This window comes from Neomonachus schauinslandi, chromosome 5, assembly GCF_002201575.2.
Source record: "Neomonachus schauinslandi chromosome 5, ASM220157v2, whole genome shotgun sequence".
NCBI classification, from domain to species: Eukaryota; Metazoa; Chordata; class Mammalia; order Carnivora; family Phocidae; genus Neomonachus; species Neomonachus schauinslandi.
Genome location: NC_058407.1, coordinates 139,323,509 through 139,336,080, shown reverse-complemented (window position 1 = coordinate 139,336,080; position 12,572 = coordinate 139,323,509). Strand labels below are relative to the sequence as shown.

General features: G+C 58.3%; 2 protein-coding genes across 2 annotated transcripts; one reads left to right on the top strand and one right to left on the bottom strand.

Moving 5' to 3' along the window:
* Nucleotides 1–166: 166 nt before the first annotated feature.
* ATP6V0C (ATPase H+ transporting V0 subunit c) lies at nucleotides 167–5,747 on the bottom strand. The gene is made up of 3 exons (XM_021698328.1): nucleotides 5,504–5,747; nucleotides 1,066–1,249; nucleotides 167–922 (listed from the first exon to the last, which is right to left on the bottom strand). The coding sequence occupies exons 1-3, from the start codon at nucleotides 5,580–5,582 to the stop codon at nucleotides 718–720; spliced, it is 468 nt and encodes a 155-aa protein (XP_021554003.1). The 5' UTR covers nucleotides 5,583–5,747; the 3' UTR covers nucleotides 167–717.
* Nucleotides 5,581–10,458, top strand: LOC110587807 (60S ribosomal protein L34-like). The gene is made up of 2 exons (XM_044915255.1): nucleotides 5,581–5,646; nucleotides 10,087–10,458. Exons 1-2 carry the CDS (start codon nucleotides 5,581–5,583, stop codon nucleotides 10,447–10,449), a joined length of 429 nt encoding a protein of 142 aa, XP_044771190.1. The 3' UTR covers nucleotides 10,450–10,458.
* Nucleotides 10,459–12,572: the final 2,114 nt, after the last annotated feature.

Sequence of the window (12,572 nt, the reverse complement as noted above, 5' to 3'; positions counted from 1 at the left end):
CACGTGACCCTCAGCTGACTGAGGCGTGTCACGTGACCAGCACGTCCACGTGACCCGCCCGCCCACGTGACCGGCGCGCCCTTCGGTCGCCCTGACGCCGCGGCCCCTACTTGTGCCCGCCCCCCCCCCCCCCCCCCCGGCCCCACACAAGCGGTCCACACAGGGGTCCAGTCACAACCGAGAACTTTATTGGACACGGCTCGGCTCGGGGCCTGGCAGGCCTAGCGCACTGGCCCCGCGCCCCGGGCGGGCGGGGCTGGAGGAGGGTGGTTCCATCCAACGAGTCTCAGAGCAAACGGTAACCCCACAACGCAACGCTACCTAAGATTACTATATAGTTGGGAGACGGAGGGCTGCTCCACAGACGTATGAACAGATCAAATCTTTATAAATAATAAACATCCAGTGAAGAGAAAATGACAACTCTAATTCATCCTTATACACAGAGCACTCTAGGGCAGATGAGTGGGGGCGGCAGAGGCCTGCATCCTCACTGGTCGGGGGCCTGGATGGGTAATGAGTGGGCCCAGATGTCCACGGCACGGGGCGGGCGGGGGCAAGGACGGGGTAACAGACGATGGGCACTAGGACACTGCGCATTTACAAGACCAACTACTGGGGGGTCAGCTGCCCCGTGCATGTGTGTCAGGCTGTTCATTTTGGAATGAGGGGATGGTCTTTACATCATATTCTGTGGCTGGTGCATTCGGATAGGGGCTACTTTGTGGAGAGGATGAGGGCAACAATGAGACCGTAGAGGCCGAGCACCTCGGCGAAGATGAGGATCAGGATCATGCCCACGAATAGCCGGGGCTGCTGGGCAGTGCCACGCACACCAGCGTCCCCCACAATGCCAATGGCAAAGCCAGCCGCCAGCCCACTCAGGCCCACACTCAGGCCAGCACCCAACTGGAGGAAACTCCTGGGGGAGAGAGGACACAGGAGAAATGTTAGCCACCTCCTGGGGAAGCCACCCGCCCAACACTCCCTCCCCGGCCCTCCCTGCCCTGTGCAGGGGCCTGACCCCAGGCAGGGCAGGACAGACAGGAGGGACGCAGCACTCACCTGTAGAGGCTGATGCCATCATTCAGGGAATTAGCGATGAGGACTGCCACCACCAGCCCATAGATGGCGATGATACCAGCCATGACCACTGGGATGATGGACTTCATGATCAGTTCTGGCCGCATGACGGACATGGCCGCAATGCCGGTGCCACTCTTGGCTGTACCATAGGCGGCACCCAGGGCTGTGGGCGGGGAGGGGAAGCCAGGTGAGCTCACAGCAGCCGGGGCCAGGACCCAGAGAGTAGGTCTAGCATAGTTGAGGGACCCCTAAGTTATTACAAAGGGGACATGAAGCTGGCACCCAGCCAGGTGGCCCTCAGGGACAACAGCCCCAGCCAGGCATGCAACGAGCCCAGGTAGCCCTTTCTCCACCAGAGGCCCTTGTGACTACCCGGCCTATCTGGGCTCCTGCTCTGCTGAGAAAGGTTGGCCCCACCCCCCAGGGAGCCTCCGTGGAGCTGCCCGCAGCCTACAAGTGGAGCTGTGACAGGTCCAATAGCCCAGTCACATGGAGAAATGGGCAACTGGGCCGCTCAAGCCTTGCTGAAGATTCCGGACACCTTTTTTTTTTAACCACCTGGAGTCCTGGGCGTTTAGGTCAGAAATGGCCTGGCAAAGCAGCAGGTGACTACATCTCAGCAGCCCCAATGTCAAGGCCAGGATCAGCCTGTCTGCTTTGGGGCTCTGCCCAGGGACAACATGCTGGAAGAGCCTCACCGCACACAGGGCCCGACAAGTACTATCTTGGGCCAGAGCTTTCCCAATTCCCCACTGCGCCCAGCCCTCCAGGAGGGCTAGCATCTGTTGTCAACAGGCTGAGTGTATCCTCGAGTGTGGAAAGAATACTCTCTAAATAACCATAAAAAGGGCGAGCCAGGAGAGGACAGGGCACAGGGAGCCATCACCCAGGCAAACCTCCCAGACGCACCCCTGCATGCACAGAGGCCTTGAGCTCACAGAAGCCTAGATTCCCTAAGGCCTCTTATAACCGGGGTGGGGGGAAAACTCTAGCGTGGCCTGTCTCCTCTGATGCTATTCCTTTTCCCTCTTGCTAGATAGGGGGTGCAGCCTTCCTGAAAGTTCCCTTCTCCTGGCCTCAAAGTCTAGAGTAACTTTTGTACAGAACAGAGCCACAGGGGCCCCAGGGGGCTCTTCCGACTCCTGCCCTCCAGGATCCAACTGCACTGCGTGAGCAGAGATTAACACGGCTCAGAGGTGGAAAAGACGAGGACAACCATTTTTCAGCACATTTTATTCACCCGTTTGGGCCACAAAAAAATGACTACTCTATGCTCATCACCAAGCAGTGAGGAGGTCCGAGGAGCTCTAGCTTCCCAGGGCCCCAAGCCTGGTGAGGACATATATGGCACCTCCAAGCACAGCAACATGTTCTAGAAGAGTGGGGAGGCCGGTGGGGGACTCTGGGGAAGGGGTCCATAGAGAAAATGACGTTGGGTAGAGGTGTGAATGAGCAAAAAGGATTGCAGACAGCATGAATGGAGACATGCACGAATGTGGCACCAGATTGGGAGCTACTTGAAAGAGGAAAGAGGAAAGAGGTAGGGGTGGGAGCAGAGGGACCTGTACTACCTCCGCCACTCGGTCCCAAAGGCACCCAGCACCACCAGGCCTAGGCACTCAGAACCATCAACCCACGGCTCGGGGCTGGTCTTCACGAAGCTTTTCCGGAACTCTCCTGGTCGAAGTGCATTTTGGGGGCTCCTACTGCAGGCCCAGCAGCACATCATGCGGTGTCACATGCACGCAACGGGCCAGCGCCATGGCCCGTTACTCAAGCGGGAGAGCACAGGTGATGTGTGGAACTGAGTGAGAAATGGATTACTGGGAAGTCAGCATCCCTGATGGTAGGACATGGCCAGACGTGGAAAGTGAGCTGGGCTCTTCACCAGGAGGTGGCAGGAAGATCGTGTGGCTGGGGTGGGGAGGCAACAAGAACAACAAAGGGATAAAAAAGGGCCGACCACGAGGGAAAAGCAGGCTGGCCTGGGCAGCAGCAGGTGTCCACAAAGGCCCTGGATGCTAGCTAGACCAAGCACGACGAGGTCCCAGATTGAGCAGAGGACAGAAAAGAGTGCAATCAGGAGGCAGTTCCAGGAACAAAGCACCAAAGGCAGGGTGCCTGCCAGCAGGGAGGAAGTCAAAGAGATTACGGAAAAGGGGCAACGGACAGTCTGTGGAAGACTTGATGAAGAAAGAATCGGCAGGACTTTTGTCACCAGAAAAAAAGGGGAAGCGGGAAGGGAGACTGGGCCCTGAGGAGCAGGCAGCACCAATCCTCAGGGGCCTGGGGCAACCAAAAAAAAAAAGCCCTAGACCACTGATACTGGTTCTCAGTAACTTCCAGAGACCTGCTTTTGGGTCAAGCTCCATCTGAAAGTACCAGGTTAAGTTCTAGGAGAGGAAGAGATGTACTGGTGACTGGAGGCAGGCCAGTAGCTGGGTACAGAAAAAGAGCTAGGGGGGAAACTCAGGGTTTCAGGAACAAACAATAACAGCCAGAACTCAAGGAATTCTGGGGCAGGAACATCCTGTTGTTCACTGATGTTCCCCTGTGCCTGGCACATAGTAGGAGCTCAATCAAGATTTGCTGAATGAACAAATGACAGCCCCAAGTAACCCACAGGTGGCCAGCCAAAGTAGAATTTCTGAAGGCATTCTGGAGGCAAAGAGCAGAAAAGGCTGGGGGGAAGCGGGTCACAGCAGCCTGTTCAGAAGTGCTGGAGGGTGCCTGGGTGGCTCAGTCGTTAAGCGTCTGCCTTCGGCTCAGGTCATGATCCCAGAGTCCTGGGATCAAGTCCCACATCGGGCTCCCTGCTCTGCGGGAAGCCTGCTTCTCCCTCTCCCACTCCCCCTGCTTGTGTTCCCTCTCTCGCTGTGTCTCTCTCTGTCAAATAAATAAATAAAATCTTTAAAAAAAAAAAAAAAAAGTACTGGAAAGTAGGCAGCCCCTGAAGGTGTGGAAAGAGGAGGCGTTGGCTAGGAGGGAAGGGGAAGTCCAGACCACTTCTCCCACCACAAATGACCCCTTATTTGCACGTGATGGGAAGGGCAGGGCAAGGCTCACTCAGCAACTCATGACTGGTAGACAGGCCCAGGCAGAGGCGTCAAGAGAGCAGAGTCCCCAGGCCCCTACCCCACAAGTGTTTACAGTCAGCAGAGACTGTTTGGAGTTCAAATGCTCTCTGTACTTGCGTAGTGAGCCTCCCCAGTCCACCAGGTAGGGTGGGGCAGGGCGGAGTCATCAAAACCAAAAACCGGACCTACCCAAGAAGGCCCAGAGGAGACCAGGTCAGACCAGTCTACAGGGTTGCAGCGGGACTAGGACTAACCTTCCTGGGTCCCACATTCCTGGGCCTGGCCCACGTGCCTATCTCCCAGACAGGCCAATTTTCACTTAATTCACCCCATGACCATCAAGACCCAACTTCAAAAGGAGGGTGCTATCGAGAACCTGGAAGGCCCCTTCTCTTTACTGAGAGGAGCACTCCCAATTTTGGGCCTCAGGAAAGGGAAGTCATTCACTCTTTCATTCATTGATTCAGGCCTGAACTAAAAGACTCCCTTCTAAGGACAAAGACCCAATTCCCCCCTCAACGCTGACACTTCATGCCACCCTCTCACTCACCCAGAGGTAGACTCTTGGCAAGTGTGCACACACACAGTGTTGTTGCTGGCCGGCCTCGCAGACACCCATCCTTGGCCCTTAGCCTGTCCGGACCACCACCCCCATTCCACACAATCCCATGCCTGGGTTCCTGCCCGCTCTTAGGACCGACCCCTCAGCCCAGTTTTCCAAGCTATCCACACATCCCACAGGACCACTGGTAAACAGTGACAGGCCCTAACTGGAAGCACCTGCCTCTGGGTACAGACCTTGACCCCCGCCGGGTGGCCGGGCCGCCACAAAGGCAATAAGGGCCAGAGCTGTGTACCTCGGAGGAGAGAGCCAGGACCTCATCCATCCCCTGCCCCCACCTCCGCTGAATAGGGCCGGCCCCGCGTCGGGGGAGCTTTCCGAGGTGTGATGTCACACCTGCCCGCAGGATTGGGGGGGTGCGGAGCAGGCGCAGGACCGCGCGCCCCCACCCCAGCCTCCCTCCCGCCTCTCCTAGGGCTAAGATGGCAGCGGCGCCGCCGCCCCACCCCCGCACCTACACCGACAGGGGCAGGGCTGCCGGCTATCGATCCCCGGGAGACCCCTGGGACCCGCACCCCGGTCCAGCCCGCAGGCCCTGCGCTCCGCAGCCCTCGGGGCCCCGACCCCCGCCCGCTGTCACGTGAGTCCCGGGACCCCCCCCCAACAGCTCGGAATTACGTCAGCGTGACGTCACACCGAACCCTGGGGACATGCAGGCATGAGCCCCGCGCGCCCCGACGCCCCCAGCCTCCCGGGTCCCTCCTGCCGCGGCGCTCACCGCTGAAGACCATGGCGGCCGAGGCGCCCATGACCGCGAAAAAGGAGGCGTACTCGGGGCCGTTCTTGGCCTCGGACATGTCTGCGGGTGGGGAGAGGGCGAGCTCAGCGGACCAAGGCGGGGGCGAGGACGGGCCGGGCACGGCGAGCGAACCGGAGCAGAGCAGTCAGGCAGCTGCGAAGGCGACCCGGCCCGTCTGCCGCTGCGCTCTAAATACCAGCACCGCAGAACAAAATGGCGGCCGCGGCCTCGTCACATGACCCGGGCCCCGCCCCTGCGGGCCATACCACTTCGCGTCGGCGGGGGCCGCCACGGCTTGGGGACGCCCTAGCGGTCCTCTGACCGGTTCCGCACTGTGCCGCCGCCCGACCGGCCCCGACACAGGCGTCCAGCCCCATATCGGCCTCTGCAGATGGGGGGCCGGGCGCCTCTCACACCCCGTGGCGTTGAGCCCGTCCGGCTCCGGAGCGGGGGCGGGGCGGTGGCCCTCTATATTAGCATACGAGGCGGGGCCTGGGTGCCCCGCCTTCTCTGCGGCTGCGCGGCGCTGGCAGGTGTTGGGTGCCGAGTGCGACTTTCCTTTACGTTCGCCGTGTGGGGTCGGTCGTGGGCTTTTCACAGCCTTCCCCCAGGGACCCGGGACAGAAGTCTCCCTGGGACGTCTTCATATTTTCTGGAGCGCTCCGAGGGTTCGAGCAGACGGAGCCGAAATGCCAAGTCCAGGTCGCCGGCCTGTTCTACTCCAGTCCCCGGGAAAGCCCCCACCCACCTGTGAGGTCCTGGCCTCTACTCGTTGCCCTCCTGTGCCCCCGGGGTCGCCCCACCTCGACCCTGTCCTCAGTCTCCTCCAGACACAGACCCCTCCATCTCCCGACCCGGTCTCGGTGCCTTCTCTCCTGGCTTCTGAGGAAAAGGAGCCCCCTCCCCCGCATCTGTCCCCTCGGACCCACACTTCAGTTGGGGGGGCTGTCTCTGCCCCTCAGGGTGTAGGCGTAACTGGTTTTGAAGCCCTGTCGGTGTTGCGACCTGTGGATGCTTTCCCAGGTTTCTGCACGTTCTGGGATCCGTGTCCTCTAGTTTGTGTTCACGCAAAGCTTGCACCTGCAAGGACGCATTTATTTCTGGAGCGGCAGCCAGTGGTTCCCTCCCACCCCAGCACGCAGCTTGGTCAGGGTCTGAAACTGTCCTGCTAATCCCCTGGGGGGTTACCGGCAACCCGACTGGCTGCCTTATCTCTACCCACAAGCTTTGGTTCCCTTTTGTCCCCGGCCTTTGAGAACTGGGTGGCTGTCACCTGGTCCTTGGTCTCCCTTGAACTCTTAAACCTCTCCCTAAATGTGTTGGGTGGCAACCTTTTCCATGTGGGCAGTGGGGTGGCCACTCCTGGCCTAGACCTCCTGTTGGACTCAGCCCAAGCTTTCAAAGAAACCTCCTTTCTGTCTTCTTCCCCTTGGCCAGGCTGGGTCTTCCATCTTCTGAACTGGCAGCCCACGGGTGCCTGGTCTGTCCTGTTTCAAAAGGGAGGAGGCTACCATACCACTAGAGGCCTCCCCACCTTCCTCTGCCGCCCTCTTCCTTGTCCCAGACTGTGACTTCTGAGAAGAGAAATCTTCACTCTGCGTCTCCACCTCACCTGCGCTCCCTCCCAGCCCCCTGCCTTTGCCAAGGTCACCTGTGACTGCCATTTCTTTAAGCTGAGGGATGTTTTCCAGGTGGAGTGGGCTTCTTTGCCACTTCACCACACCCTCCCCTCTCTCTCCAGCTCACCTCCTGCAGCTCTGACACCCTCATTCCTTCTTCCTGGGGGCACAAGGAGGAGCAAGGACAGGCCCAGGCCCTGCCTCAGCCTCACTGCCCATCCTGGTGTTCCCAGGGTTCCCCCTGCCCCGCCCGACCCAGGGCAATCATGTCCTCCATCTCACACCATCCTGTCCCTCGCCTGATGGCCCTCTGAGCAAGCAAATGCCCAAGTGCGGGCCAAAGGCCTGGCCCCTCGCCACTGCAGGCATGGAGGACCCAGGGCCAGGGGAGTGCAGGCCAGGGAGCCAGTGCTGGCTGGGGGACTGTGTGCAGAGGGAGAATTCAGACCAAGGGAAGGGGGATACCCCACCGTCAGGAAGCGGTGCAGTCAAAAACACAGAGGTGGGCAGAGCACACAAGCCCACTGTGGCTGAAATCCTAAGACTCGGGAGACATTTCCCTCCTTGGGCTGAGGGACCGGGTCAGCTTCGCTCGCTGTCCTCTCGTTTTCTGCGCCATGTGAGAGGTCACACTGGGTCTCCGATGGGGCTGCTGACACCTCAAACCAGCATGTCTCAAACTGAGCTCACCCCACCCCCACCTTCCATTCTGTTCCACTCTTTTATTTCCATTTTGGGCAAAAGACACAACCATCCACCCAACTGCTCGCAGCAGAAGCCTTGAGTCACACCACTGCTCACTCCTCGTTACTCACCGAGCCCTGAGATCGTTAGGCGTCCTGGCTCCTAGCTCTGCCCCCACCCTGCCGCTGCGCTGCCCTCTGGCTGGGGTCTCCTCACAGCCTCTAACCAGGTTGGCCTGCTCAGTCTTAACCCCCCCACCCCATGCATTCTTCACCAGAAAGCCACAGGATCTTTCTAACTGGCACACCTGACCAGCCACTCCGTTCCTGGAATCCTTCAACATCTTCCTGTCACAGGCTGGACCCTTTGGTGGTCCCCTCCCATTTATCCCCAGCACCAGCCCCCCCCCCCCAATCTTGTCCCATCACGCTGCTCCCTCCTCACCTGTGTCCTTGAGCCTGTGGCTTTCTTGCACCAACTACTCTCTCCTTCCCTTCCTGTATAGGGACTGCTACTCAGTCCTTAGAGCACCACCTCCTCCAGGAAGCCCTCCTGATCTCTCCTCCCTTCTCAGACCCCTCCTTCATCCCTCACACTCCATTATTACCTTTTTTCACTCGATACCTTCTCCACTGAGGGTTCCTGTGCCTCTTTTTCTGCATCCCTGATCCCTGGTAGGATGCCTGGCACATATAGCTAACGTTTACTGATCACCAAGTGTGTGCCACACCTGTCCTAAGCATTCTTAGTGTATTATATAATCCTCATAAAGACCCTTTGAGGAAAATATCACCATGACTCTCATTTTGTGGACAAGGAAATGGGCCTCGGAGGGTCAAACGTCTTGCCCTGGTCAGCCTGCTAGGGAGAAGTTGGATTCAAACTCTGACTCCCAGCGGGACTGAGCCCATGTGGCTTATGACACCATCTTGTCTCCTACACGAGGGCTCAGGGAGCATCCAGTGACCAGTGACGGGGCCAGGAGGGACCCGGGGCGCCTTCCCCTTGGCCCCCCAGCACCAGGCAGGGGGTGTGGTGTGTGACGAGGGACACACGCCTCTGCCTTCCCCCTCACAGCTAGGTCCCCAGCTGAAAATCACAGCATTGCGAGACCCTGGCCCATCATTGCACAGGTGGGGATTTCTAGGAACAAAGGGAGGCCTTTGGGAAACTCAAGCCAGAGACCCTGATAGGGAGAGATACAGAGGGAGCGGGGGAGGGAGTTCCCTGAGTCCCCAAGAATTCTAATGAGGATAAAAGGACCAAAAGGTGGTGGCAGAGGGAAGTCCAGTAGCACTTGGCAGAGCCCCGAGGGAAGGCAGGGGGACAGCTGGGGAGATAAAGACCAGGAATAACTTTCCAAATGATTGGAAAGATGAACTTATCCCAAGGAAGCCATTTCAACAAAGAAAGGAGTAGTCTGGCAGCTGATGGCGGCAGCCTTATCAAGAGCATCAGGACACTGCGGGGTGCCTCCTCCCTGTGGATAGTCCCATTCTTCTGAGTCACAGCGAAGACACGCCACAGGGGCATAACGCTAAGAGATGGCACCTGCGCTCTTGCTTGGCTGGATAAGGGCTCCACGTGGCCCAGGCAAGGTTGGGATGAGATCGAACAAGACCATATTAGTGCCATGAGGGGAATGGGCAAAGGCGATTTTTCTGGTATGATTTTTAAAAATTAGGGTTTAGGGGCGCCTGGGTGGGTCAGTCGTTACGCGTCTGCCTTCGGCTCAGGTCATGGTCCCAGGGTCCTAGGATCGAGCCCCACATTGGGCTCCCTGCTCAGCAAGAAGCCTGCTTCTCCCTCTCCCACTCCCCCTGCTTGTGCTCTCTCTCTTTATGTCTCTGTCAAATAAAATCTTTAAAAATAAAAATAAAAATTAGGGTTTATATTGGGGTGCCTGGATGACTCAGTCGGAAGAGCACACGACTCCTGATCTCTGGGTCATGCATTCAAGCCCTATGTTGGGTGTAGAGCTTAACTTAAAAAAAAATTAAGAATAAAATGATAGGATTTTTAAAAAGATTTTATTTATTTGAGAGATAGAGAGCGAGAGTGCACAAGCAGGGAGAGGGGCAGAGGGAGAAGCAGGCTCCCCGCTGAGCAGAGATCCTGACGGAGGCTCCATCCCAGAACCCTGGGATCATGACTTGAGCCGAAGGCAGACGCTTAACCAACTGAGCCTCCCAGGTGCCCCCAAAATGATAGGATTTTTTAAAATAAAAAAGTCCCCCGTTCCGGGGACGGTGTCCGTAGGCATTCAGAATAGTCCAGCGTTTGACCTACCGTCGTAGGCTGTCCTATAATACAGCCTCTAACAAAACTAGGCTGTCCCGAACCCCTGGTAATAGAATCGTTTACCTTTATACCAAGAAGGTTGGGAAAGCACCAAAATCTGCATGTGGCGTGTGCCCAGGCCGACTTCGAGGAGTTCGTGCTGTGAGACCTAAAGTCCTTATGAGGTTGTCCAAAACGAAAAAACACGTCAGCAGGGCCTATGGTGGTTCCATGTGTGCTAAGTGTGTTCGTGACAGGATCAAGCGTGCTTTCCTTATCGAGGAGCAGAAAATCGTTGTGAAAGTGTTGAAGGCCCAAGCACAGAGTCAGAAAGCTAAATAAAAAAATGAAGCTTTTGGGGCGCCTGGGTGGCTCAGTTGGTTAAGCAACTGCCTTCGGCTCAGGTCACGATCCTGGAGTCCCGGGATCGAGTCCCACATCGGGCTCCCTGCTCGGCAGGGAGTCCGCTTCTCCCTCTGACCCTCCCCACTCTCATGTGCTCTCTCTCATTCTCTCTCTCTCAAATAAATAAATAAAATCTTTAAAAAAAAAATGCTTTTTTGAGTAATAAAAAAAATCAGAAGGCTTAAAAAAAAAAAAAAAGTCCCCCAAATAAAAACGTCCTCTAGGTAAATACAGCATAGTACAATCAGGACCTGACACCCACCCCCATCACTGGTAGAGGGAGCCCCGGGGCCAGCCCTGACCCCCAGGGGTGGTGTGCGGTCCACTCTCTGGGCTGCTGGGAATGAAGAGGGCCAGGCACCCTGCCTGGCATGGGGAGCAGCTTCTCAGGGTGCCCATAAGGGGTATCGTGTGCCCTGGACCCTCCATTCAGTCTGGCCTCATTCAGGGTTTACCTCCACCAGCCAGAGTTTACAACTGCCTTCAACCCTCAGCCACCCATCTAACATTTATTGAGCATCTACTGTGTGCAGGCACCAAGCTAGGCTCTGGGATACAAAATCGAGGAAGAGGGCTCTTACCCTGCAGAAGCTTGCAGTCCCGGGGGGCTGGATGTACAGACGATGATGTCCCAGAACTGTGGTTGCTGGACGCAGAGATGATACAAAAGAGGGGTGGGATCAGGTAGCTTGGACGGCCTTTGAGGGGTGGTCTCTGAACAAGGTCCTCACAGATGAAGGGGGTCCAGAGCAGGAGAGAGCCTGGACCTGGTTTGTCCCTAACTCACAGCCCGTCCCAAGCATGGAACCTGGCTGCTGAGATGGAAGCAGGTGCTCACGTGTCAGTGTGGATGGTCCCTGAGCGGGGGTTAAGGGACCAGCAGGAGGCGGAGGAAGGGTACACAGGTGCGTTCCCTGAACATGGCTGCAGAGGCTAACAGCGGTGATCCCTGGGGCCGCGGGGGAAGATCCCCCACGAGGACACTCAGGCACTGCGTTGACGCTCTAGTAGGTGCACCCTTCATCTGGTCAGAACCTGTCAGACTGGAAGCCCTGGGAAGCAAGTGCTAGATGGGCACAGGGTTCCTCTGGGGGAGACGTCGTGGAACTAGAGGGAGTGGGGGTGCACCGAGCCGCTCACTGCAGAAGGGTTAACAAAGTACTTCCATGCTGGCTAGACGTGGGGACGCGTGCTGGGCCACCACCACCGTGGACCAGGCCCACAGAGGGGCCGCGTGATGGCAGGTGCTGGTGGGCGTGGGGGTGGGGGATGGGGGACCGCCCTGGGGCGGGCTGAGCTCCACACAGACACGGGTCACTGTCACCGAAGCTGAGCCGGCTGAGGGAGGCAGGTGTCCGGAATGTCAGAGGCGACTGCTCTGCGCCCAGGGCCACCCCTCCCCCGGGAGCAGGCCCATGCCACTGTCTCGAGGTCAATCACAAAGTGACGCTAAGCTAAGCATGCTTACAGGAAGAAGTTGTTGCTGCAGGGAGTTTGGGGGGCACTCCCCCCACCGTGGCCCCCAGAAATGCTCACCCATCTCCCCTCCAGAACTGCCCCTCATGGGACAGCAGCACAGGGGCTGCTGGTCAGGGGCCGCCAGGCTCAAGGCGGCGGCGGGGGTGGGGGGTAGGCCAGCTCCTGGGGCCTCAGGGAAAGCATTCTGGGGCCGGAGCACCCCAGCTATTGAGGGCTGGGGAACTCCGCCCCCGACCACAGGCCTGTGTAAAGGCCCTGAGGCAGCAGAGGACCTGAAAAACAAAGGGCTGGGCCGGAGAGCCGGCCCTGGGGGCCAACACAGACTTGGGCCAGGCCACCGTCAGGGCGGGGCAGCAGGAAGGGGCTGAGGGGAACCAGAGTGTTGTGGGGGGCAGCCAGAGAGAAATGGGGAGCGGCAGGGACAGGGTGCTACCTGCAGTGTGAGGAAGATAAGGAAAGAGAGCAGCAGTTTCCCAGCACAGGCAGAGGCCTCAGCAGCCCCAGGAGGGGCGGAGGGGTGGAGGGCTGCGGGCGGCGGGCCGGGCTCCAGCAGCTGACCGGGGGGGGGGGGGGGGGGGGGG

Coding starts and splice junctions, on each gene's coding strand:
- LOC110587807 (XM_044915255.1), top strand. CDS start 5,581: ATGTCTGCGGGTGGGGAGAGGGCGAGCTCAGCGGACCAAGGCGGGGGC. Junction 5,647..10,086: donor GCGAGGACGGGCCGGGCACG/GCGAGCGAACCG, acceptor CGGTGTCCGTAG/GCATTCAGAATAGTCCAGCG.
- ATP6V0C (XM_021698328.1), bottom strand. CDS start 5,582: ATGTCCGAGGCCAAGAACGGCCCCGAGTACGCCTCCTTTTTCGCGGTC. Junction 1,250..5,503: donor GGCCGCCATGGTCTTCAGCG/GTGAGCGCCGCG, acceptor CCCCGCCCACAG/CCCTGGGTGCCGCCTATGGT. Junction 923..1,065: donor GATGGCATCAGCCTCTACAG/GTGAGTGCTGCG, acceptor TCTCTCCCCCAG/GAGTTTCCTCCAGTTGGGTG.